Genomic DNA, 22998 nt, shown 5'->3' with positions numbered 1-22998 from the left:
AGAATATCCGACCCCATTGCGCAACATTTTATGCGGAGTAGCATCTCACGTTACGTTCATCCACGTTATGACCACGTTCCGAATGTTTAGATTCAGTCGGTTCCGCACTCAAGTGCTTGGGATTTATCCAGGAAAGTACCATGACATGCTAACACCGCTCACTAGGTGCTATGTTTCCCATCATTGGAACGGGGCAGAGACGAACAATATCTCAGGATCATCTGCAAGTTCTCAGGCTGTAGTCCCATCATCCAACCGGGCTGTTCTCGTGCACATACATGAAGGGTATGGCTTGCAGCACCGAGTGAATCTGCCCTTCCCCTGGTCTCTCCGTAGAGCAAATTTTCTCGACAGTGCAAGGATGTCGAGCTTGCCGCTGGAACAAGAGCAGCGAGCGCTTCAAACATTACTTCAGACTGTTCGAGTCTTTGAAGCAACTAGGTATTGTCAAGGCAAGGCATCTGTGTTTTTGCTCTTGATCTCGATGAATTAACCCCCGCGTTGTCCTTACTAGTCGTCGCGGCGGCGGTCACCATTTATGATCACAGTGAGACATTCAGCCCACGATATGCCAGACTCATAACTCATCTTGAATCTCTCGCAGCTCTCAGTATTGGACGTGAAGTACGTACCGTTTCACGCCGTGTGTTGTGCACTAATCTATTGAACGTTCCTATAGATTCGACTCGTATGGGTTTGTATCATTCTTCTTAATGTTTTACTACTCAGACTCAACTCCTCGTCTGAAGGGAAGGCCGTTTTCTCCAGTAACATTTCTTTACTTCTTGGTAGGCCCTTTATGTTTTCGAAACGACATTTTACAAACTTGCTTTTAGATTCGATATCTGGGCGACGTCGTGCTTGTGTAAGTGGTAGAGACGCAGCCTCGTTTTGCTGACCTTGACTTGTTCGAAGCCTTAATGCCCTATGTAAGTTGAGAACACGTTTCGATAAACACTCGCATGACAATGTCCTCAGCATATGTTACGACAACTTTCTCCGTGGATGTGAGTCCATATTCTGTCTTGACGCTGAGAGTAAATCCTAACGGTTACATAGACGTAAGCTCCCATTCAAGTCCTCATTCGATTGACTCGGAATTGACGCGCTTCGGACCATACAATAACATGCAGTTGCAAGTTTGCTAGCTGTCGGTTTTCACACTGAGCTCACCAGCAATATTTGATTTAGGTAAGGTACTCCAGCTGGCGGCAATCTATGGCACGTTTGTGTGTGTATGGGCTACTCAGCGTGAGTTATTTCTTGGACTACTCAGTGCAAAAGAAAATCAGCTAAGCTCGTCGAAGTGATCATGCAATTGAGTCTGTATGCAATGTACGGAAACTCGTGTAGGATGTTTGGTTTCACCTTCATTCTCTATGCGGCGGAGGTCACAGGCATGTCGGCCGTATTTGCCATGTATCTTCGCCAAACTACCTACGAGAACGAACCCCTCGCGCCTGTGCTCTCTTCGTGGCACATGTGCTCCATGCCTGGCCCCGTCAAGTCGATAACAGCGGTTTATTTACCAATCTTTTGCTACGAAGTTGTCATGCTTGTGCTGGCAATGTTCGCAGTCTTTCGGCGGCTAGGTGGTATTGGGAAAGATTCAAAGGTGAACAGGCTACACGCGACGGTCAATATGTTGTTCAGACATAGCGTTGCATACTTCTTGGTGTAAGCCCACTCCATTACCCATATATACACGCTCGGACTGAAGTCAAGCGCAGATATGTGATAGCCTGCGCTGTTGCGACGGGGATGTACCTTGGACTCCCAGTAAGCGAATTTTTTAGCTGCATCTACTTAATTGATTGGCTTGATATCAATACATCCAGGCAGACTACATTAACCTTCTCGATGTGTTCCTCATGACCGCATCAGTTCTCCTTGGAAGCCACATGGTTCTCAGCGCACGAAAATTCAATCCTGCTGGTCCTGGTGTCGAACGCCTCGACACGAGCGGAGTTATTCTTCGCGAGAGCCAAGTCCCAATGGCATTCATCGATGGAAATCGATTTGAAATGATGTCTCTGCCAGGCTCGCCACGCCACTCGATTGTACCTCCGAGGTCATCTTGCGCGGGGCCGGCAATTCCTCCGAGTCCGCCTTCAGCCAAATTTGCGGCTCACTCTTGCAGAGCTTCCCACTCTTTGGCCTCCTCAGGCTCATGTGCTTCGGTTGCTCAATTGCCATTGCAATGTGGAATGGGACAAGTACGTGCCTGTTCTCCGTTGGTAATTACACTCACATCGTCATAATATTAGTAGGATAGACTCGGTGCAACTACGTTCCGTCACTCGATTGGCAGGCGACTCTCTCAGATACATGAACCAGGAAATCTACGGATACAGAGTGTTGCCTCGAGTCTATGTCGTGAAATACATACAATAACATAGCAGGACCTCGGGCTGGAAGTGATGTAATGGGGAATAGGGGCTATTGGATTTATTTAGTCGTAACATATTCAGTACAACGCTACTTTGAGCTGGAGCATGAACAAATGAGTCTCGGGTTTGTCGCATGCTGGAGATGCTGTAGAGGGCTATGCATCCATGTCTTGGCAACATCGCTGACAATATGTACCGACGGCAGCTTGAGTTATATATGTCGGCAAATGCCTGACATGGTAGTCCCGCCGAAAGTTACCGAGCACTTATCGCCTTCTGACCACGACGTCGCCACCATCTTCCATGGAAGGCCACTGTTCACCCACCACAGCCTCAGCCTAAAACTTACATAAACTATCCTCTTCATCCCAGATGGCCATCTCAGACCGTACTTCGCTTTCATCGCACCACCCACCTGCCAGCCCCTGCTTAGGCAAAACTCTACCGAAAGCTTGATACTACATGTCAACCACAGACACAATTCGTAGTAGTGTGTCGCATCACGACGACCTCATTCGCCTGATTGGAGCCCTCGATTACGCGCCCAAGGCTCTCCAGAGCCAGCAGGAGTACATTCGAGGGCTTAACACGCAGCTAGAGGTGGTTACGAAGAACATTCAGGAGCTCGAGAAGACTACGAAGAAAGAGAAGAAGGAGCATAAGGAGGTTTCAGAAAGTAAGATCAGGTATGGTAAAGGTACCATATGCATTCCACTGCATACCTGTGCTCATCGCGTTCACGCACAGGAAGTTCGCGTATCGTGTGGGTGGCCAGGGGAACAAGTATGACCAGCGTGTTGAAAAAGAGCACAGGTGCGCACTTTTCACATGTTCTGAGTACAAAAGGCATTTCAACTAATATCTTCCTAGGGAGTTCGTGGAAGCGCTAGAGAAGGAGATGAGGGCGAAGGAGGAAGCAGAGCTGTTCAAGAAGATACTAGATGAGGGCAACGAAGTTGTGCGTAAGCCTGCTGATCATTACGTCTGAGCGACTGTCTGAGCTTCAGTGCCATTGCCTTAGTTAAGGAACCTCACCGCCGAAGCGTCCCGTCACAGCGAGCTGAAGGCGCAACTTGATCACCTCTACAAATCGATCTTTGACGGTCCTACCTCAGGTTTCTTGGCTCACTTCGTCTCGTCCGCTATTTCCGTTGATCAGTTTCTCAGAGTTCCCTCTCGATGACCAACTCGAACGCGCCGTTCACCAAGCTCAGCAGCGTTATGACCAGATCCAGCTGTGTCTTAACAGCGAGTCGCAAGTCGTTGACCTGCTTTCTCGTGCTTACGACCTCAGCGCTCGCGCTCAGCAGGAGATGCAGCAGGCCTTATCATACTCGACTTGGGACATGTGGGGCGGTGGGGTTGGAGCGGATATGATGGAACGCAATGCGGTCAGTACGGCGACGAGCTACGCAGGCCAAGCAGACATGTTGGTGCATCAGGCGATCATACACGCGAACTCACCGGACGATGTGCAACCAATCCCGGGATTGCAAATCCCACAGATGTGAGTGTGGTCACCTTTACCTCCGCCATGAAGCGACATAGTCATCTGCGACACAGCTCGTCAACAATGGACATATTCTTTGATAACATCATCACCGACATGAATGCTCACCGTGAGTTCCTCCCATGTCTTGGATTCTCTCGTCCTCATTCGTGGCGAATCAGACAAGATTGAGATGGCGACAAACCAGCTTCAAGAAGCTCGTCAATTCGTGCGCATTTCCCTAACTCCTATCTTTCCGTGGCTAACTTGCACACGCACACATGTTACTTTTCTAGCTGACGCACCAGCTTTCAAGTTCACGCAGTCGGGCCGACGTCATCGGTAACGATCTCCTCCAAGCCTCTAACGCGCTTAGCCATGCACGCGGGGAGCTCGATGGTTATCGAAGACGATTGTTCGATCAAGTCGCCCACAGCGGTAACAGCGGAGATGGCGGGGGAGCAAATGGAACGGCTCCTCCAATACCATCGCAATACGCCCCTCCGCCTTACCCGCCGCCTCAGTTTACTGGCGGAGTTGAGTTGGCTGGAGGAGAGGCGGCACAAGATAGTCAGCCAGGGGCACAGGAGAGGCCGGAGATGCCCATGGCACCAGTACCGTCCTGGGGATCCCGTACGTTCCTTGAGCCTTTTCCTGTGGAATCTGACGAGGAATCTAACCTGAGCGTGGTTCACCGCTAGGGAATCCATATGCGGCGCAGATGGCATCAGGCAGAGAAGGAAAAGACTCACTATGATGCCCGCCCTGGATCTGTCTTACTGGACGATATCTAATAATATACCGTTCAGAGCCCTGAATTCTGATAGAAAATGCGGCCTTCAGCTCACCCTCATACACTCAAGGTATTGTCCAACACTCTTGGAATCAACGCTCACAGCATAACTTCATGCTGCGGACTCATGCTGCGTCCAAAACCAGGGTATCCTGGGTGTCTGAGGTTGCAGCGGAGTTGTGAAAGTATTAGCCCATTCCTCTCTACATATGCTCCAATAGCCTGGGCCTTCTAACCCTCGCCCCGCTGCGGAAGCTATGCTGAATCACGATCTAATTCATTTCAGTGTATATTCACTTTGTCAAGCGGAACCACAAAGATTCAATGCGTCCCAACTGCACAACAGTTACTCGGGCAAGCCTTTGCCTAAATGTCGATTGGGCTACATTGACTAGTCAATAGCAGAGCTCCGGCTATGCGTGCGGATGTCGCGTGCGTAAGTATGCCCTAGATTGATCCCCGTCTTCGTTGGAGAATGAGATCTTATTCTCTGCACAAACTGCGGTGATATTTTCGGTCATGTACCTCGTTAGCAAGGGCTAATTCCGTATACTTCTCATGGCACAAGACCCGAATTTGGATACCTTTTCCAGGAACGTCAGTGCGTGTGCTCATCTCACTCCTCTTCTGTGGGTAGAATCACGAATTCATCTGGTCAACGAAGGAACAATGAATGATCAAGATTCTCAAATTAGTGTGTGAGTGTCGAGTCTTCAGTACCATGTACCTGAGGTGATTTGGTGAGTCGATGCTAAGCGCCTGCAGTATAGTACCGTTATTACCGGCTCTACCCAACCAAAGCTCCTTAATGCACCGCCTTCGTCAGAAAGAGGCGGCCTGCATGCGCCTGTGAAGGTCCAACTGCTCTTATATAGTCTACATCAGCCTTCCCGTGACTCGGAGCCCTAGAAGAGTGTTCCGCCGCTTTCTCATCTCTCTCCAACAGTTTCAACCATCTGAGCACGCAGTACAAGATGGCCCACTTACGGTTACAATCGGGAGAGGAAGGGCTCGAAGTACTACTTCAAACTATCCGTATCTTACAAACAACCAGATTCTGCCAAGGTCAGCCTTCGTTATGACGGAGAAACACGCTGATCATCAGACAACAAATAGTCGCAGCTGTCGCTGTCACGTTATACGACCATGGTCAGTAGTACTCTCCATAATTTAACTATGAGGCGCTCATCTGTGTTCCAGCTCTAAGCTTGGGAGATGAGACGAGTAACCACGACCACTGCCGCATACATCTGATTGCTAATTAGCTCATCCAGGTCCAACTTGTTTGGGTTAGTGATCCAATCCTCAGGGCTAGTATGGGCAGCAGAGTTGAATCGTTTCTCAAGAGAAGGCATTTCTCTCCTGTGACATTCTTTTACCTCATGGTAAGTTTTTGCAATCCGGGTATCCTAACAGCATAAAGACCACAACTAGATTCGATACTTGGGTGATGCGGTTCTCTTGTGAGTTGTCCATTTTTTTATCGTCGTCAAATGTGTTCAGGCGATGTGCAGCTTTAATGCGCTATGTGAGCCGTGAAGCTATTCAAAGTTAGCTTAAATTAACACCGCTCTGACGCAGCCTATGTTAACACAACGTTCACGGTCTATGTAAGCAATATTGTCACATTATTTTAACACTCAATATCACCATCTTATGATACTCTAGACGTAAGAAACCTTTTGTTTATTGCCAAGTTCCCGCTGAGTTTCCCTCGAAACATGGGTGTTCGACCATAAAGCTGTGAGCAAATATCTGGCTATATTGAAAGTTCCTCACAGTTATTCTTCAGGCAAGGTTATTCAATTAATCGCAATCTTCGGCGCTTACTTGTGTGTATGGGCAGCCCAACGTGCGTAACCTGTAGATAGCTACAATGCGGATAACTACATCTTTTCACAGTGATCATGCAGCTGCGTCTCTATGCCATGTATAATAAGTCAAAGAGACTCCTTCTGTTTACGCTCATTCTCTTCACGGCAGAGGTCACAGCTATAGCAGTTGTTTTGGCTATGTGTCTACGCGACATCACGTACACAAATCAGCCCCTCAGATCTATTTTTGACTCATGGCACATGTGCGCTATGCCACTACCGAACAGGTCGATAACAGCAGTTTACGTGCCCATCTTCTGTTACGAGGTGGTCATGTTCCTCCTTGCGCTTTTTGCTGTTTTTCGACGGCTGGGTGGCATCAGCCAGGAATCGTCGAAGATGAATAGGTTCAGGGAACTGGTGATGATGCTTTTAAAGTACAGTGTGGTGTATTTCTTGGTGTAAGTTGTACATCGTACATAATCTCTGATTTACGATGAAGTGACTCACTTTTATCCCATACTTTAGGTATATTATAGCCTGCACGGTGGCCACCGGCATGTACCTTGGTTTACCTGTGAGCTACTCAAGGTTTTCCTCCGGTATACAAACCACTTGCTCACTTTTATCAACCTCCACGACAAGTCGACATACATTAACCTTCTCGATGTTAGGGTTCGGAACCTCGTAGATTACTATCTCGATGTTCTGATAAGAATCTGATAATACGCCTTGCGTATGAGGTTCGAAGAGAACTGATCTCTTAGGTTTTACTATCTTATCTTTCGTGTTATCTTACTATCGGTAGTCCGCGACTACGATCTTAGAGTGAGAACGATTGTCTGTAGTAATAGAGGTAGAACTAGTCTGAGGCTTTTGGGCCTCGTACATGCGAGTTTATATACCTTTCTACTAGTTGCTTACCAAGTTGCAATGACACTGTGATTCGTAAGATCTTACAGTGATTGCTAAGAAATCAGTCAGTCGCTGACTGAGAAAGAAGTAATATGAATCATCAGGATTCATATTATTGCTAATCCTAATACAATGCGCTGATAAAGAAAACAAGTCATAAGGACTTGTGGTTCGTAATCAAGCCGGTAGGATTCGTAAGGAATCCAAGATATTACAAGGAAAAAGATAGAATGAAATCGAATCTACTAGAAGTGTCCAGTTGCTGATACTAGTAGATGTCCAGATACGAAGAGTGAAATAAACAGATCGTAACACTCGATGCATTTCTCATGTCCGCGTCTGTTCTGCATCAGGAACCTTACAGCCGACTGGTCGGAGCTTGAACAAGCTTGTGCAAGCTTGTACAAGCCCCGAAAGTCCGGACAGGCCGAAAGCCGACCAGAAAGTAAGAAAATTTGAAAAGTTTACTCTCAAAACGTGATTAAATCCGTGACATGTCACATAAATAACGCATGTCACTGAGTAGCCGAGTCCACTCGAATCGACATTCCCGTGCAATTCCCTGGTTCAAAAATGCCTCGTTGCAGGAAGAACTAATGGTTAGTGTACACAGCCGCACTGTGGCTAAAAACTGACCTCAAAGTTACATAGAACATGATTTCGCGCATGGGTGTGACATTGTGTGACTGGGCAATCTTTTGCCAAGACTCACAAGTCGCCAAGTCGCCGACGATGTTACTGATGACTGCTTGGAAGCCACATAGTCCTCAGCGCACGAAGGTTCAACTATTCCTCAGAAGTACAGGGCCTTCGTCCAGAGGATGTCACGATCGGATTGCATAGCAAATTACTGACGCCAAGCGAACAGCTCGACATGACTTCACGTATCCGCGAACATTTTACATCACCTTTGAGTGGTTCTGTCGGGTCGGGCCGCACTCCGGTGGCCTCGTATCAGTTGTCCAGACCTTCGCAGTATCCTATGTCCTCTTTGCCTTGTTTCGCTGTGGCACAATCCCCATCCCGGAATCTGATATGATTGGCTATCCTGAATAACTTTTGGCTATGTCTTCATATCACGTCCATCGGTATCTTCCGACCGTCATGTATGTTGTTCCCGTCCAGTATGAATGCTGTTGACATTAATTTTGTAGACACGTATAGTGTTAGATTGCGGTGAGTACGAATGCGATGAGCAGTGAGCACAATCATTGATGAAGGCACGGAATTCCAATAGCACAGGCTTAGAAGTCGTTTCAAGGACATCATTTTGTACAGCTTCCCACTTTGCACTTCCAAAAGAACCAATCGGAAGCATCGACGTTGAAACCGAGGGCTTTCGTGGTTAGCGGCGGCCGAAGCCGTCACTCAAAACATGGTCATAAGGTTTCTCGGAATCGCACCGGTGCATCTATATCAGAATCACATCATGTGTCATGCTATCCGTGATAAACTCTACGAGGCTGGATCAGTGCCAACGGACTTAATATCAAGAGTGCGGAAGATGCTTGGGACAACGCGCCGTGTCCTTCTTTTCTCCTTCCTCTGAATGTCCTTCAGCACTATTATAGTGATAGCTTTACAGCAAGAGCGAGAAATGCTTAGCTCTGTCTTCCATACTGCGCGAACCCTGCAACTGACCGGGTTCGGCCAGGGTAGGTCTGCTCTCGCATGCGCTCATACAAGGTCAGCTCACGCTTCGAAATTTACAGTTGCTGCTACCCTTATCATCATATATGACCATGGTCGGTTCTATTCTTCGTTATCATATACTAATACCGTGACCGATGTCTATGTTTCACCAGTCTTGACCTTCGACGATGAGGTGGACGCTATGGTTAACCAGTTTATGATATGTATCTAATGTGCCTCGAGATTCGTATCATGTGGGTAAGTTTCTCATCATGCACGATCTTCAGCATACTTGTACTGACCTCGGAAATATACCTAGGGAAGGAAATTTTCCGTAGTGACTTTCTTCTACTTTGTGGTAAGCTGTTTATGTCGTGCGCATGATGCTTAGTGTCTGACACATGACAACCTCATAGAATCGATACATTGGAGGCGGAGTCATGATGTAAGTGATAGATGATTTGGTTTCTTTTCGTTGCAACACGTGCTGACCTTGTACGAAGCGTCAATAGTCTACGTGAGCGCGGAATTTGTTTGGCCACAAGTGGCGCTGCACCGCTGACTCGGATTTGCTTTTATCTCCCTTAGTATCATTCCGCACTTCGTTCTCAGTGACTGTAAATTCACATTTAGTTCACTCCAATTTCCGAGTTGAAAGCCTTGTTATGGCTTATAGATGTGAACCTGGAGCCACGATCTCACATGTCTTTACTAACTTCCAAGCTTATTTCCCACATTTTCTAGGTGTACGTCAAATACAACGCTTATAATATTTCATTAACTAATTTTAACGTTAGGCAAAATTCTTGATCTAGTCACTGTTTTCGGGCCATTCGTCTCCGTATGGTCAAACCAAGGTATGTCCCACTATCCTCTTCTGCACCGCTGCACTCCTGACCCATCTCCACGATAGTAATCATGCTGATACGACTTTGCGTTATGTATAGCAACTCAAAGAAGATTCTCGTTACAACGCTCGGACTCCTGCCAGCAGAGATTGCAGGCATAATGGCTGCTCTGTTTGTATGGCTGCACAGTGTTGCATACACCAATCTACCACTTGGCCCAGAATTTTACCCGTCAGTTTGGAGGATGTGCGCCTTCTCTAGCATAGGAACGCTCTTGACGGCCATATACGCGCCGATATTCTGCTACGAGCTCATCATGTTTTCTCTTGCGCTGTTCGCAGTGTTCAAGCGCTTGGGCAGTGTCAAGCGGGAGTGGAAGGCGACGAGCATTGGCTTGACGGTGAAAATGTTGCTTAAGTATAGTATCGTGTATTTCGTGCTGTGAGCTACATCTGTTCAAGTTGGTCATCAGATACCATAAGTCTCACCGTTGCATTTTCTTTCAGATATTTCGCTGGTTGCGCCATAGCAACTGGGATGTACTTTGGCTTACCTGTAAGTAATCATAGTGCAGCTATTGAGGACCCCAGCTCGCATAGAGCTCACTCATACCGTGTCGACCCGCTTGTACTCAAAATACCTCAACATCACTAACGCTTTTCTAATGGCATACTCAATAATAATCTGTGGAAGATTTGTCCTCAGTGCACGAAACCTCAACCACAGCCATACGCAGGAGAGGCTTTATACGTAGATTGAGCTCGGATATAAAATCAGCTTTGCCTGTGTATAGTGATAGTTCTTCACGTACCTCTTCGCCGAAGAAATCCGACCAGCATGGTGACCAATCGATAAACCTAATCCGTGTCCTTGAGTGCTATCTACCAGTACGTGTTATTGATACAGCACGGTGGATCATAAGATGGTCTAGGGACAACTTAACGCCTCAGTCAAATAGAGGGTAACCAGGATCAGTACATTCATCATCGTCTTTTATGACCTCTTCCCAGATTATTCCTGCAACCGTTTTGTCATTTCTCATCTGTTTTACATCCTCTTCAGCCAAACCCCAGCATTGTATGAACTTCAAGAGCTGTAGACGGCTGCCCCGTTCCGTGCGCGCCTTTAAGAATATGCGAAGTAGAGCACGCGATGCCACCGAAAACTGCATGTTATCAAGTGTGATTTCCGCTAGTTGTTCGCAAAAACAGTCTTTTTTCGAGAAGGAAATGATGAATGTGTAAGTACTCGCGAGTGACAGGCTTGCAACGTGCAGAACGCGTAGGGCGGGCACGGCGGCCCACAGCGTCTCCCAGTGGGATGAGTGAACATCTTGAAAGCGAAGGCCCGCAAGAGAAAGGGACGTGATGGAATTGACTGGCAAGGAATGGAACACCTTTGGGACAACCTCAGGGTGATTATATATGCTGACCTTGAGAGCGATGTGGATGTGATGGTCTTTGTCGTCGTTAAACGACTCTACGTTCGCGGAGTCGCGCGTGGCGGGCCGCACGGAGCCTGTGACAGCGATCCAGTCCATCATGCAGGAGAGCCAGATTCTGCGGAGAACTGGCGGAGCCCCTATGTCCTGAAGAGCAGTCGGGTCTGCCGACGAGACTGTGGGTGATTTACGGTAACGTCCCCGTAGCGAGTTTGTCAACCTCAATGGAACCTCGTTTGCAGACCCAAGGCTATTCATCCGCAAGTCTATTATCGCTTCCCTTGGAATACGAAGGCAATCCAAAACGTCTAGGGCTTGCGTGCCTGTACCACCGAGCCCGATCCTTGATAACGCATGGAGTGTTACTACATCCGTCGCGCCGGGGCTGCGCTCTTCCTGTCGGCTAAGACACCACAGTACGAGAGTTTGAAGCTGTGGTGTTTGCTTCAGCAGTGCTAGAGCGTCTGAGGTGGTGGGACAGGCATTGCGAGCACCAGCAATCTCGTCAATGATCAATGTCGTTAAGCCATGGCAAAGGGAAGGACGTCCAAGTCTCGATTGTGCAGTTTTCTAACGCGAGCGTGCGCAAGCGCGGTGCGCCTCGGAGCAGCGCCTCGGGAAGACACGCAAGCGCAAGGTGGGTGTCCATGCCTGCATGAGAGGACAGTGCAAACACTTCAATGCAGGGGGCAGAGTGAGGCAAGTGCTCGATAAGTCCATGGAGACCGGGCTTGTCGTAGGCGACGAACTTGATGAGAAGCTGACGACATTGCGTGTATCCCTTAGACGAACGTAGAAGCTCGATGAACCAGGGATCGACCGTGAAGAGCGACGATAATGGGGGCGTCGCCTACGCGGGAGAGCATCTCTCAACGCGGGAGCTTTTTCTGGATAAGAACGCAAGGTTACTCCAAAGTTGACCTCTGCTCATTATGATCCGATGCCAGCGACGGCAAACCAGCATGACACGGGACCATTCCCAGCATAGGGTAACGCAGCAGTGAACGTGCGTACGCCAGCTAGGTGAGCGTTGGGCGCCAAAAGGCCAGATGTTGGTCTGGGTGTCTGTTTGAAAACACCATTCCGCACATGCAAGAAAGATGTCGTGGAGTATTTCGTCCGGTAGGAGGAAGATGGGTGGAGTCAGAGTGTATGGTGGTGTGTCGGAACCCATGCTCTCAAAGAGCTACAAGTTTCACGTATACGAGTTGAAGAGACTTGATCAAGGATTTGATCAGACATATTCGTAGAGAAGGTTACTGCCAACTCACCTTTTCAGCTTTCGGAATTCATGAAAACAAAAGCTGATGAACGACGTGAATTGATAGCCCTACAATCGTCACTAAAGGCCAAAACCCTGCCCTAATGCAAAGAGCCGTTTCCCACGGATAAACCGTTCGATGGACATCACTCATGCTTGGGACCGCGCAGGGACGTACGCAGAAAAGTTGGACTATGTCACAGTATATTCGTTTGCGAATCAGATACAAGTGCGAGACAAATGCTGAGGCTCTATATAATGATACAGTGGCCCCAATCGACAGAAAAGTAATGTACATTCGATGACGTGTTCAGAAACCGGCGGGCCCTTGGTCCACTGACCAACGAGCAACCGACCATCTCACAGCTGTGGGTTCCTCGTCCACCGGGCCTTCTCCTGCCTTCTCACCTGACTCATGACGTTCATCATCGCCATAACGTACCTCCATCGCTGATATTGCTTCCCGTCCCGTCGCGGAACCGTTATAGGGGAAGCACCGAAACCAACCACGTTAGGAAAGAGATCGGAGAGAAATGCCGCAACGTTTACAAGATTGTCGCTGGTCACCCGCGAGTCTAGTAGGTTGAGAGAGAAATCACCAGAGGCCACGTGCGGCGATCTGAATGTCGCCTCGTTGGTAGGGACGGCGTATTCGATTATGTTCAGCAGCGGGTGCTCGCCGTCGATAGCAACAGCGAGACTCTTCAAGTTTGGTGCGCGAGCGAGGAGCGCTCGTAGACAGCGTAAAGAGATGCGTGAATGAGGTCCCCAGCCATAGCCGTCGTTGATATGAAGTTCTTGAAGATCCTCGAACGCGCCGGCGATCTTGAGTATGTCTTGGTCATCGAGCGCAACGAGATGGCCGGTAGAGATTTTGAGGTGCGTAAGAGCGGTAAAATGGAACAAAGGGAGGAGTGTCAATCGTGTCATAGATGCCAGAGCTGGGTGGTGCGGCAATATGTCGTTCCGTTCCGTAAGTTCCAGGTACCTAAGGACAGATCGACAGCAGTGTGCTGAGATGACCTCGATGAGCTCAGCTATTGCACCGTCGTTGGCCGTATCCGCAAAGAGTGCCAGGTTAGTGGGCGAGAACCTCGATCTCCTCAACAATGTCGAGATGATAGCGAGAGATTTGCCACGGGGGCTCGATAAACGCAAAGTCCTAATAACTGGGAACGCCTCGGGACCGAGACTCAAGTCGTCCGGGAAATGGCCCTCGAGGGTCACGTCTAGTTCTTGGAGGAATCTCGACAAAGACAGATGTTGCAAAGCGCTGCTATTCAGAACCAAACACCTCAGATGCGTGAGGCGGCCCCAGTGACAGGCAGCGGCAGAGAGAACGTCAGGCCATTTAGCAGGAGAGGAGGGTAAGCCCAGCCAGGAGAAACGTTGTACTGCAGGGCAGATGCTCGGCAAAAGGGAGATGAGGCTTTGGGTGCATACATCCATAGGCACGCGACTGTTGAAAAAACTCAACTCCGTAATCGACGGAACAAGCAAGGACCGAAAGAATGCCAGCGGATCGCGAGCATGAACATCTGCGCATGCGAGCTTGCGTAACCTCGGAAAGAGGCGCGAAACGGGAGGGCTGCAGAGAACGCCAAAGATAGTGGGATCAATTCTCTCTTCGACGATGCCGCGTTCGGATTCGACTGATTCGTCAGGTCCAACCCGGGTGATACCGTTGAGGGCAGTGACGCGCCAGCTGTACTTCCACAAGATGGTCCAGTCGGCGGCAGTGAAAGGGCGTTTGAGGGTGTACGACTATTGCGAGGTTGTAACCATGATGGAACGTAAACGAGGGATAGTACGCACCGCGATGCATCCTCCTTCATGCAGGGTCTCTTTGATGAGGTCGGACGGCAAGCACCGAAGTAGCGGCACAATCGAACCAAGGGCCGACCACAAGACGTCGAGAGCAGGATTACTGAAGGACTTGCATACTCTGGCGAGGGCAGAGAGGTCCTTATCGGCGGGCACGTGGTGTGCAACGGTGAGGATGATCTCGTTGATGAGGAGAACGCGGTGCATGGGTGGCGTCTGGGTGTAAAAGTCAACATAGGCGCGTCAGGCGACGCGCTTTATGTCCTTGGTTCGGAATGCGCATGTATTCTGATGGCATGTTGGGAGTACGGAACAGAGGGGGGTTCCGCCAAAAAGGGATGAGCGCCGGTGTCGCGCGTCGCGTTGCACATAACCTCAAAGAGCGTGGCACCAATGTGTTCAATACATAAACGACTGCACAATCGCTCTTTCGCCTCCTATCATCCAGAACATTGTCTCTGTGAACAGCTCGTGAAAATTGCGGAGTACTAACAGATTTGTAGCGATGCACATGAAATGAATTATCAAAATCCGGATCAGCCAAACGATATTCCACCGCATCAGACTCCCTCTCGCAGCAGCGCTTCCCTCATCCACCGGGCCTTCTCCTACTTTCTAACTTGACCCTTAGCGTTCATCCTCGTGACAACCTGTTTCCATCGCTCAAAATGCGCTGCGTCATGAGCATAATGGAAATGTTTCATGTTGGGAAATAGGTCGGAGAGGAATGCTGCGACACCCAAGATGTTGCTGAGCGCTACTCGTGAATCCATCAAATTAAGGGAGAAGTCGCCTAAGACGACGCGCACGGAACCAGGTACTGCTTCGCCTGCGGGGACCAGACGTTCGCCGTCGATAGCAAGGGAGAGGGCCCTCAAGTTCGGTAGCCGCGTAACCAAGGCTCGCAAACAGTTCAACGATGTGTGTGAGTGAGGTCCCCAGCCGCAGCCGTCGTTGATGCGAAGTTCCTCGAGGTTTGGAAACGCGCTAGCGATCTGGAGCAAACTGGCATCGTCCATATCGACACTGCGGCCTGTGCTGATGTCAAGGCTACTAAGATCACTAAAACGCAAAAGGGGGCGAAGCATTGAGAGCGACACGGGAGTGAGGGCAGAGTCAGGCAGCGGGTCATCGGTGTGTTCCCTGAGTTTCAGGCAGCGGAGACTACGTTGGCAGCAATGGTTCGAAAGTACCCGGATAAGCTCGGAAAGCGCGGGGTCGTCGGTCGAGCCCGCGAAGAGTGCGATTTTGGTTGGCGAGAAGATTGCCTTCCTCAGGAGACTCGAAATGGCTGCCAGAGAATGTCTCGGAGGGCTCCACAGGGTCAAGGACTTCAGTCCGGGAAACGCGTGAGCACAAAGTTCAATACCATCCTGCAGAGGGCTGTCTAGAACCGTATCCAGGGTTTCGAGGACCTTAGACGATGACAAGGATTGGAAACCCTTGCCGGTGAGCGTAGGGCATCTGAGGTCCGTGAGACGATCCCACTGATACACGATGTCAGAGAAGACACGGGCGTTCTTGAGGGGGTAAGAGCACTTATGAACCCAACAGAAGTTTTCGACCGCAGGACAGAAGTTTGGCAACAGGACGATGAGACTTTGGGTGCATACATCCATGGGCAAGCGTTCCACAACAACGGTAAGGTCTGAAATCGATGGAACAAGCAGTAATCGCAGAAACGCCAGCGGCTCCCGAGCATCCAAGTCGCACCACACGAGCTTGCGCAACTTCGGGAAAAGGCGCAGAAATGGAGGGTTGCAGAGGACACCAAAGATGGCATCGTCGACCCTCTCGTACTTGTAGAAACGCCCGCGCTTTGAAGCCTCGACAGGATCGATGATCATACTGATAAGAGCCGTGACGCGCCGGGCGTACTTCAACAAGATGTTCCAGTCGGTGGTAGTGAATGGGCGTTTGAGGGTATATGCCTACTAACTTGTTATAACGAGAAAGTGCTGCAAACGAGAAAGCAACACATACCGCGAGCCTTTGTTTGTCGTGGAGTGTCTCTTCAATAAGATCAGGCGGCAGGCACTTAAGGAGAGGTACGATGGAATGCAAGGCCGCCCACAAGACGTCAAGAGCAGGCTCGCTGAACGACTGGCAGACTCTGGCGAGGACTGAGAGGTCCCTGTCGGCGGGTACATGGTTAACGATGGCGAGGGTGATCTCGTCGATGAAGAAAAGGCGGTGCATGATGGTGGTTGTGGTGCAAAGTCAGAGTCGGCTCAAGAGATGCCAATTGCAAAAGATTTACATGCTTCTGAATGCATTGCATGTTGGTATGCTGAGAGTTACGCCCCGAGGCGCGCCGGCCGGGATCCAGGCTTTCACTGCTTGTCTAATGGTGGCCACTTGCGCCAAGGCTGGGAGGCATAGGGGATTCGCACGTCGCGCGCGAGAGACGATGTACACTCGTGAAGATTGTAGGACACTAGTAAAGTTCTACAATACTTATATAACAGTTAAACAATGTCATCTTCGAAGGAACTCTAGAGGTTTTTAGACCCTCCGTCCCCCAAAACCTCGGTGTATCGATCCAGCATCAGCCGCTCAACCCATCCATCCTTGGGAAACGACTTCTCCCACTGGTTGTGCAGATGCACCGCGAACACCTGATGCAACGCCCGATCGAGCGGCGACCCAGACACATGCACCTCCTTCCCCATCTTCGTCCCGGCAACAGCGACAGCCTTGTCCGCCTTCTCGCGCCACCACCTCCCGCTCCCGCCCCCGTCCTTCTCGAACGGATCCGGCAGGCGCGAGTCGAGCCTGCACGAGCGCCCGTCCGAGAAACACCAGGGCAAGATCTTGAACGGCCTGATAGGGGCGCCGCGCGGGGGCGGGTAGGGCCCCGAGGGGAGGAGGTTGAGCGGGACGGAGGCGTCGCCGCCGAGGCGGACGAGGATGCGCCAGAGGCGGAGGTAGAGCGTGCTGCCCCAGTCGGTGCTGTCCGCGCGGGGCGGGGGTCCACTGGCCATGAGCTCGAAGGCGCCGCAGAGGTAGGGGGAGTGTTTGTGGAAGGACATGAGTGCGCCGTTGAGCGGGCGGTAGAGCTTGTCTGTATGCGAGTGTGAGTGCGAAGGTAGAGAATATGCGAGGGGGGTGGACGCACCGTAGCAGTCCCACTGCGAGACCCACTCGCCATCAAGCAGAGGGCTGAGGTCGCGCGTGAGGAGCGAGTCCATGTCCACCCATGTTCCACCATTCGCCCAGATAACCAGCAACCTCACAATGTCTCCATCAACCCACGCCTTCGTGTCCTCCACGCCGTGGTTCCCCAACAGCGGACTATCGGCCATCGCCGTCCCCTGTGCAAGCGCCTGCATATCCACGACCTTGACCTCCAAGTTGTCTGGGTACCGGTCCAGATAATGCTTCACGAACACATTCTCGTCGAGCCCGGGGCCATTCGTCCACAGAATCAGGCGCGAGGTGTGAAGTCTCTGCGTGGCGAAAAATGAGCGCAGCATCTGCGACTGGCGCTCTGAGAACGGCGCGAGGTCGACGCGCCAGTACGTGTGGAAGATGCGTTTCTCGCCCGGTGCATCCGCCGCGACAGACTGGGGCTGCGCAGACTTGATGGAGCCTGCAAAGTCATAGCAGTCGGTGCCGAGCCTCATGGCCATGCCTGAAAGGATCTCAAGCTCGCTGGGCACGGCGGATATGTTGGGGTATGTGGGGTCGAGGTGGTCTGGGTGGAAGCATTTTTCGACGGCGGTGAAGAGGGCGGGTGGGAGGGTGTCGATGTCGATGGCGGAGGATATCCACGAGCGGGGGTAGAATGTGATTTCGATGTGAGGCTCGTACGCTGAGAACAGGGCGAGAACAAGGGCGCCGACGAGGAGGGGTGCTAGGATGAGGAGTGTACGTGTCCGCAGTCGTAGGCATGGTATTGGAAGGGCTGACAGACACCTTGCTACTGGTGCTGGTACGAACGAAGGTAGTCTAGTGCCATAGCGAGAGCGTGGAGGAGCGTGACGACGGGAGGGCGACGATGAGCGTGAGGAGAGTGGGTCAGGCGGGTCCGACGCAGAATGAAGGGGAAGCTGCTCGTAGTCGTAGGGTTTGTCGGCCATGCGAGGGGTGGGTCTTCTGCGCGTTGGACTTTGACCGCGAGACATAAATGCACAATTTGGCCCACATCAGCCCGTGGCGAATCCAGGCTACACAGCAACGCTCTTTGCCATTGACCACACTGCAGCTGTAATGCATGACTGCTTTGCCTTCAGATTCGCGCTCCTTGAGCTCGTTCTTCATTTCTCTCACTTTCGGACCCTCCCATTCGACAGCCCACAAGATGCTAGGCGCATATATACAGCCCAGTGGGAGACTCCGGCACAGTGGGGAAGGTCATACACGCTTGGAACGCTTATCAAAGCTGCAGCCCTTCCAAAGTTCGCTCTCTAATTTCCCTTCGCCCGTTCCGCAAAGTCTTGTCCACCATGGGTAGGTGTGAGGCTGCTCAGCTAACGCACTGCGAGGCGACGTCGATTCTCACACAGCTCTAATATCACCTTGCAAATCAAGCTTGTGATTTCGTCACACTGCGTCCCTGCAGTGGGCGCATGTTTTCTTTCGTCTGGTTTTCATCATCTCGAGGCACGAGGTTTCGACCGACAAACTGGACGTGACCATATGTGCTTGCCTGGGCATGAAAGATCGATACAAACGCGATTTTGTTCCGCCGTCGAGCCGCTCGGACCACCGTCGGCATCGAACTCAATGACAGCGGGAGCCAAGCGGGAACACATGAGCCAGTGGAAGATGAAGGAAGAATGCAAAACCCGCGAAGCCTTGAAAAGCTCCCCAAACACAATATTTTCTTCTCGAGGAGGCCGAGTGTGCACTCGCACTCGTACAAATTGAATAAGTGGGAAGGATAAGTGGGAAGGCTAGGTTGCTGGCGAGATCATGGCCACGTTCTCAGAAGAGGAGAGGTTTGTGTCTTGCACAGTGCCGCCCTGTGCCGCCGACCGGAGTCTTTCGGTACCATCGGGTTCGCCTGCCCGACGTAACGGGACGCACCTCGGGACTCTCCAGCAGGCTCCAGCCACACGAAATAACGCCGCCGTTGAGTTGGCGACGCTGACACTCACCATCTGACGCTCTGACAGTTGCTTCTTCTACTTTGCCCGTCACTGGACTGCATGGGAAACTAAGAGACGCGCCATACAGCACGCTCCGCATGCAGCTGAAACTTGACATGTTCGCTCAGAGCGCCGGCCAGACAAGGGGTGCTCCAAACGTGCGTTCCTGACCAGATATTATACATCAACGCAACCCTGAGGTCGAATGCAGGAGCCATTCGAGGACATGTCTCACTCTGTCAGATCGCTTGACACCGAAGGCTCATTGGTTCAACCCGCCTCACTCTATTCTTTTACCACGATCGTCCAGAATGTGCACATGGCATGGCCAGATGGTACATATGGAGAGGCGTCGTCTACCCTTCGTGCCGTTCGACGCTTCCAGACGGCCCCTGGGTCTCGTTGAAGCACCAGAGTTACTATCCGCAGACGCGTGATCCCGCCAGCGTCCCCATTCCACGTCGCTGCAGAGGCGCTCAAGGAATCAACACCGGTATTTGCTGCGGTGAGCACAAGCGAATGTTTTCAGGAGCTTGAGTCTAACTCAGCATCGACTAGTAGCTAGCACCATTGCACCGCTTGCAACAAGAGTATCATATTGCCTTTGGGGGCCGACCGGGCGACCAGCTTGCGCACGACTGCGTCCACGTAGAGGCAGGTAAATGCTCCGGACTAACACACGAGATGACGATTTTAAGTTTCCTCTTCACTCACAAATAAGCGCACAGATCCAGCGTGTGTACTTAAAAGAGCCGAACACTAGCGGGGTAAGCGGGCATACTTATGCCCCCGTTCATCTCGTACGCCGGTTCTCACCCATCCGCCCGTCCCCTCCGCTCCTCCTCTTTGCCCGTCACCCCCGTGGGCACGTCCTTTTCTTACTTAGATGTACGTCGTCGAGGACGATCCGGATGACTGGTACACCATCCTCAAGTGGAAGACGGCGGAGAACTTCTATGGTGCGTGTCGTGTTTTGCCTTTGCCTTTGTCCGTTGATTGAGACCACGAGAGCTGATGATGGGTCTATCTTTAGTGGTGGGACTGGCAATGATGTATTACGATTGGAGTATGCTTCAACCATTATGTCTAAGGTGTCTGAAGCTGATTCGTATGCCTTGCGTGCAGTCTTGAACTTGCCGAGCGAGGTACGTCGAACTTTCTGGATGACGGGTCACAATGATTTGAGCTCCTCTAACCTCTAATGTCTTTGCACAGATTGATTTTGTATGGGTATGACTTGTTCATCCGAACCGTCGAGTCTGTAGAATGACAACTTGCTCAGCGGCGACGCATGTCTTTGGCGTCGGTACTATACCTCTTGGTGTGTCCTACTCACCTCTACACATCCTTGCCTAACTCCGCCCTCACAGCTTCGGTACATGTCTCTCGCCATGATCTTGTAAGGCCCCGCAAGCACCTTTCTCGGCTTTCTAAGAGTTATGTTTTCCTCATTCGTCCACAGACTCCACGCACGTACGTGTTCTCAACGCCACCGCCTGATTACATCGCTCAACATTTGCCCTTACTGTACTTAGTTTGGGGATATAACGTACCAATGACCGATGAGGTAAGTCGCATCCACTGCTCTCGCGCAGGGCGGCGTTTCTCCACTTAACACTGAGCGCTGAGCAATCACTCCCACTGCGCCACGTCTTCGCTCTGATCCTTGGTCTCGGTTTCGCCCATACGCCCGCAGATGTAAGCAAACCCTGTTCTTTTTTGGGAGACAGCTTAAGTCTGACCTGCGTGCGACCCGTCGTGAAGGTGTAAGTCCCTCCATAAACGCCCTCCGAAGATAGACCGGACGCTCACTCGCGTGCTCTGGCAATACCAGGCTTGAGGATCAACATCGCTGTCTACTACCTGATCTCATTTTGCATTCCGTGCATACAAGGTTGGGCTTCGCCGAGCCATCAAGTCCTGCAATGGGGTCGGACTGACACTGTTTCAGGGATCATGCTCATGCGCGTCTGCGCCATCTACGGGCCGTCTAGATATGTGCACAAGATCCTCAAGATCGGGTTTGTGATCGAGCAGGTAGCGATCCAGTCCATGACTTTTGCGACATACCGATATGGGCCTGGCACTCACGGTACGTCGTGGTTTACTTCTTGATCACGAAGCGTTCTCTAACATGCGAATGTGCTTCTTGGCCTGCGGTTGGCCCAGGTATCGAGTCGAGATTTTACAGCTGGTCGAACTGCAACACAGAGATTGCGCTGCAGGACACACTGTTCGCGCCATGGTACTTCGTGCAGCTCACGTTTGAGCTGATGATGCTCTCGGTCTCGCTATTCTGCCTCTACCGCCATGCGTGCGAGGTGCGCGCTCGCTATCGGCGGTGGGACTGGAACGATCTCTTCATGACGATGATTCGAGATCATACGCTGTATTTCGTCATGTGCGTTAACCAACCTCTTGTATCCGCGGGTGTAAATAAAATGGCTGACTTCTTGGATAGGTATGTCGTCTGGGGGACGATGAACGGTACCTCCAACCTCAGCGATTCCGTAGCTGTAAGTCCCTTCTCGTCTCGCTTCTCTGATGCCTGCCTTCATCTATACGCTTTCAGCCATTCATCCGGGAAGAGTTGTACAACGGGTTCAACTTTCTGCTCGGGTACATCCAGCAGTACATCCTCGTGCCGCACCTCGTCCTTGACATGCGCAAGCGGTGCAGCGTCCTGGGTGATGAGGACGTCTCACTGAATGATGTCAGCCTCGGTTCGGTCAAGTTCACACCACCGCGACTGTCACTGGCGACTATGGCGATGACGTCGACGAGCACGAGGAATGGTCATCAGACTACTGATACATAAAAAAATACGAAATTTGGACATGATTAATGTTTTATGAGTGCGAGGAACTGTCTTTGTAGTGTGTCGTTGTATGTAAGGCTCACTGCTCAACGTATTTCAGTATGAAGAACATCCTCATTCATTTGGATGACGGTCAGATCTTCCAAAACCTGTCAACACTGGTGTCTATACATTGGCATACATCGTGCCTTGCAGTGTCTATGCAAAGATGTGAAATATTCACGTAGGCTTAGGATCATTCAGGCTTTCTTTGAAGGTGTGTCGTAACAGCGTCAGATGCGAACCTGGCTAGATGAGAAGAGTCGAGAAAGGTTATAAAGTTACGCTATCGACGCAATTGTGCCATATAGGTGGAACTGGCAGTACTGTGAGCCTGGAAAAGGGAGCGATGAACAAGTGGGATGGCAAAGACACCCGTAGTACTAGCTCCTTCAAGTTCGCAAGGGCTGTCAAGCTGAGATGCAAGTCTAGAGAGTCGTCTTTAATTCGTCATGGTATCTGCATTGATAACGGGAGACATCGACGGCGTCATAATTTCACACCTGTAGTCATGAGTCGTGACGAGTCAACTGCTAGAGTCGAGGGACAATCGAGGGAGAGAAGAGATCGCTCAAGCCTCGGAATGAGGAAGATACTGTATGCTGGGAGGAGCAACGTTAGGAGCTGTGGTAAATTGGATT

General features: G+C 50.9%; 7 protein-coding genes across 7 annotated transcripts; 4 read left to right on the top strand and 3 right to left on the bottom strand.

The window, feature by feature from the left end:
* Nucleotides 1-2073: 2073 nt before the first annotated feature.
* CONPUDRAFT_83899 (uncharacterized protein) lies at nucleotides 2074-2489 on the top strand (the record flags this gene model as incomplete). Its single annotated transcript, XM_007773364.1, has 2 exons — nucleotides 2074-2216; nucleotides 2268-2489. Coding segments are annotated over 2 exons (270 nt in total), but the record flags the coding sequence as incomplete, so codon positions are not given.
* Nucleotides 2490-2804: 315 nt separating this feature from the next.
* On the top strand, nucleotides 2805-4826 carry CONPUDRAFT_138766 (uncharacterized protein). The gene is made up of 9 exons (XM_007773363.1): nucleotides 2805-3076; nucleotides 3138-3203; nucleotides 3261-3348; nucleotides 3412-3505; nucleotides 3558-3897; nucleotides 3954-4009; nucleotides 4062-4108; nucleotides 4176-4512; nucleotides 4581-4826. The coding sequence occupies exons 1-9, from the start codon at nucleotides 2853-2855 to the stop codon at nucleotides 4634-4636; spliced, it is 1308 nt and encodes a 435-aa protein (XP_007771553.1). The 5' UTR covers nucleotides 2805-2852; the 3' UTR covers nucleotides 4637-4826.
* A 4429-nt stretch (nucleotides 4827-9255) lies between these two features.
* CONPUDRAFT_75183 (uncharacterized protein) lies at nucleotides 9256-10640 on the top strand (the record flags this gene model as incomplete). The annotated part of the gene is made up of 8 exons (XM_007772984.1): nucleotides 9256-9291; nucleotides 9353-9391; nucleotides 9450-9478; nucleotides 9778-9779; nucleotides 9831-9890; nucleotides 9947-10322; nucleotides 10388-10436; nucleotides 10587-10640. The coding sequence occupies 8 exons, from the start codon at nucleotides 9256-9258 to the stop codon at nucleotides 10638-10640; spliced, it is 645 nt and encodes a 214-aa protein (XP_007771174.1).
* Nucleotides 10641-11797: 1157 nt separating this feature from the next.
* On the bottom strand, nucleotides 11798-14614 carry CONPUDRAFT_167528 (uncharacterized protein; the record flags this gene model as incomplete). The annotated part of the gene is made up of 3 exons (XM_007773362.1): nucleotides 11798-12172; nucleotides 12992-14347; nucleotides 14399-14614. The coding sequence occupies 3 exons, from the start codon at nucleotides 14612-14614 to the stop codon at nucleotides 11828-11830; spliced, it is 1917 nt and encodes a 638-aa protein (XP_007771552.1). The 3' UTR covers nucleotides 11798-11827.
* A 1059-nt stretch (nucleotides 14615-15673) lies between these two features.
* CONPUDRAFT_167527 (uncharacterized protein) lies at nucleotides 15674-16606 on the bottom strand (the record flags this gene model as incomplete). Its single annotated transcript, XM_007773361.1, has 3 exons — nucleotides 15674-15894; nucleotides 15947-16338; nucleotides 16391-16606. The coding sequence occupies 3 exons, from the start codon at nucleotides 16604-16606 to the stop codon at nucleotides 15795-15797; spliced, it is 708 nt and encodes a 235-aa protein (XP_007771551.1). The 3' UTR covers nucleotides 15674-15794.
* Nucleotides 16607-16817: 211 nt separating this feature from the next.
* Nucleotides 16818-18430, bottom strand: CONPUDRAFT_108489 (uncharacterized protein). The gene is made up of 2 exons (XM_007773360.1): nucleotides 17526-18430; nucleotides 16818-17471 (listed from the first exon to the last, which is right to left on the bottom strand). Exons 1-2 carry the CDS (start codon nucleotides 18037-18039, stop codon nucleotides 16903-16905), a joined length of 1083 nt encoding a protein of 360 aa, XP_007771550.1. The 5' UTR covers nucleotides 18040-18430; the 3' UTR covers nucleotides 16818-16902.
* A 1370-nt stretch (nucleotides 18431-19800) lies between these two features.
* CONPUDRAFT_167525 (uncharacterized protein) lies at nucleotides 19801-22318 on the top strand (the record flags this gene model as incomplete). Its single annotated transcript, XM_007773359.1, has 16 exons — nucleotides 19801-20005; nucleotides 20059-20158; nucleotides 20222-20267; nucleotides 20387-20459; nucleotides 20534-20566; nucleotides 20626-20645; nucleotides 20716-20730; nucleotides 20783-20821; nucleotides 20871-20899; nucleotides 20963-20973; nucleotides 21036-21071; nucleotides 21335-21394; nucleotides 21452-21592; nucleotides 21670-21901; nucleotides 21962-22016; nucleotides 22073-22318. The coding sequence occupies exons 1-16, from the start codon at nucleotides 19825-19827 to the stop codon at nucleotides 22316-22318; spliced, it is 1317 nt and encodes a 438-aa protein (XP_007771549.1). The 5' UTR covers nucleotides 19801-19824.
* Between the last annotated feature and the right edge of the window lie 680 nt (nucleotides 22319-22998).

Source organism: Coniophora puteana (genome assembly GCF_000271625.1).
Source record: "Coniophora puteana RWD-64-598 SS2 unplaced genomic scaffold CONPUscaffold_10, whole genome shotgun sequence".
Classification (NCBI taxonomy): Eukaryota; Fungi; Basidiomycota; class Agaricomycetes; order Boletales; family Coniophoraceae; genus Coniophora; species Coniophora puteana.
Note: the sequence above shows the minus strand (reverse complement) of the source record. Positions and strands in the feature narration are given on the sequence as shown.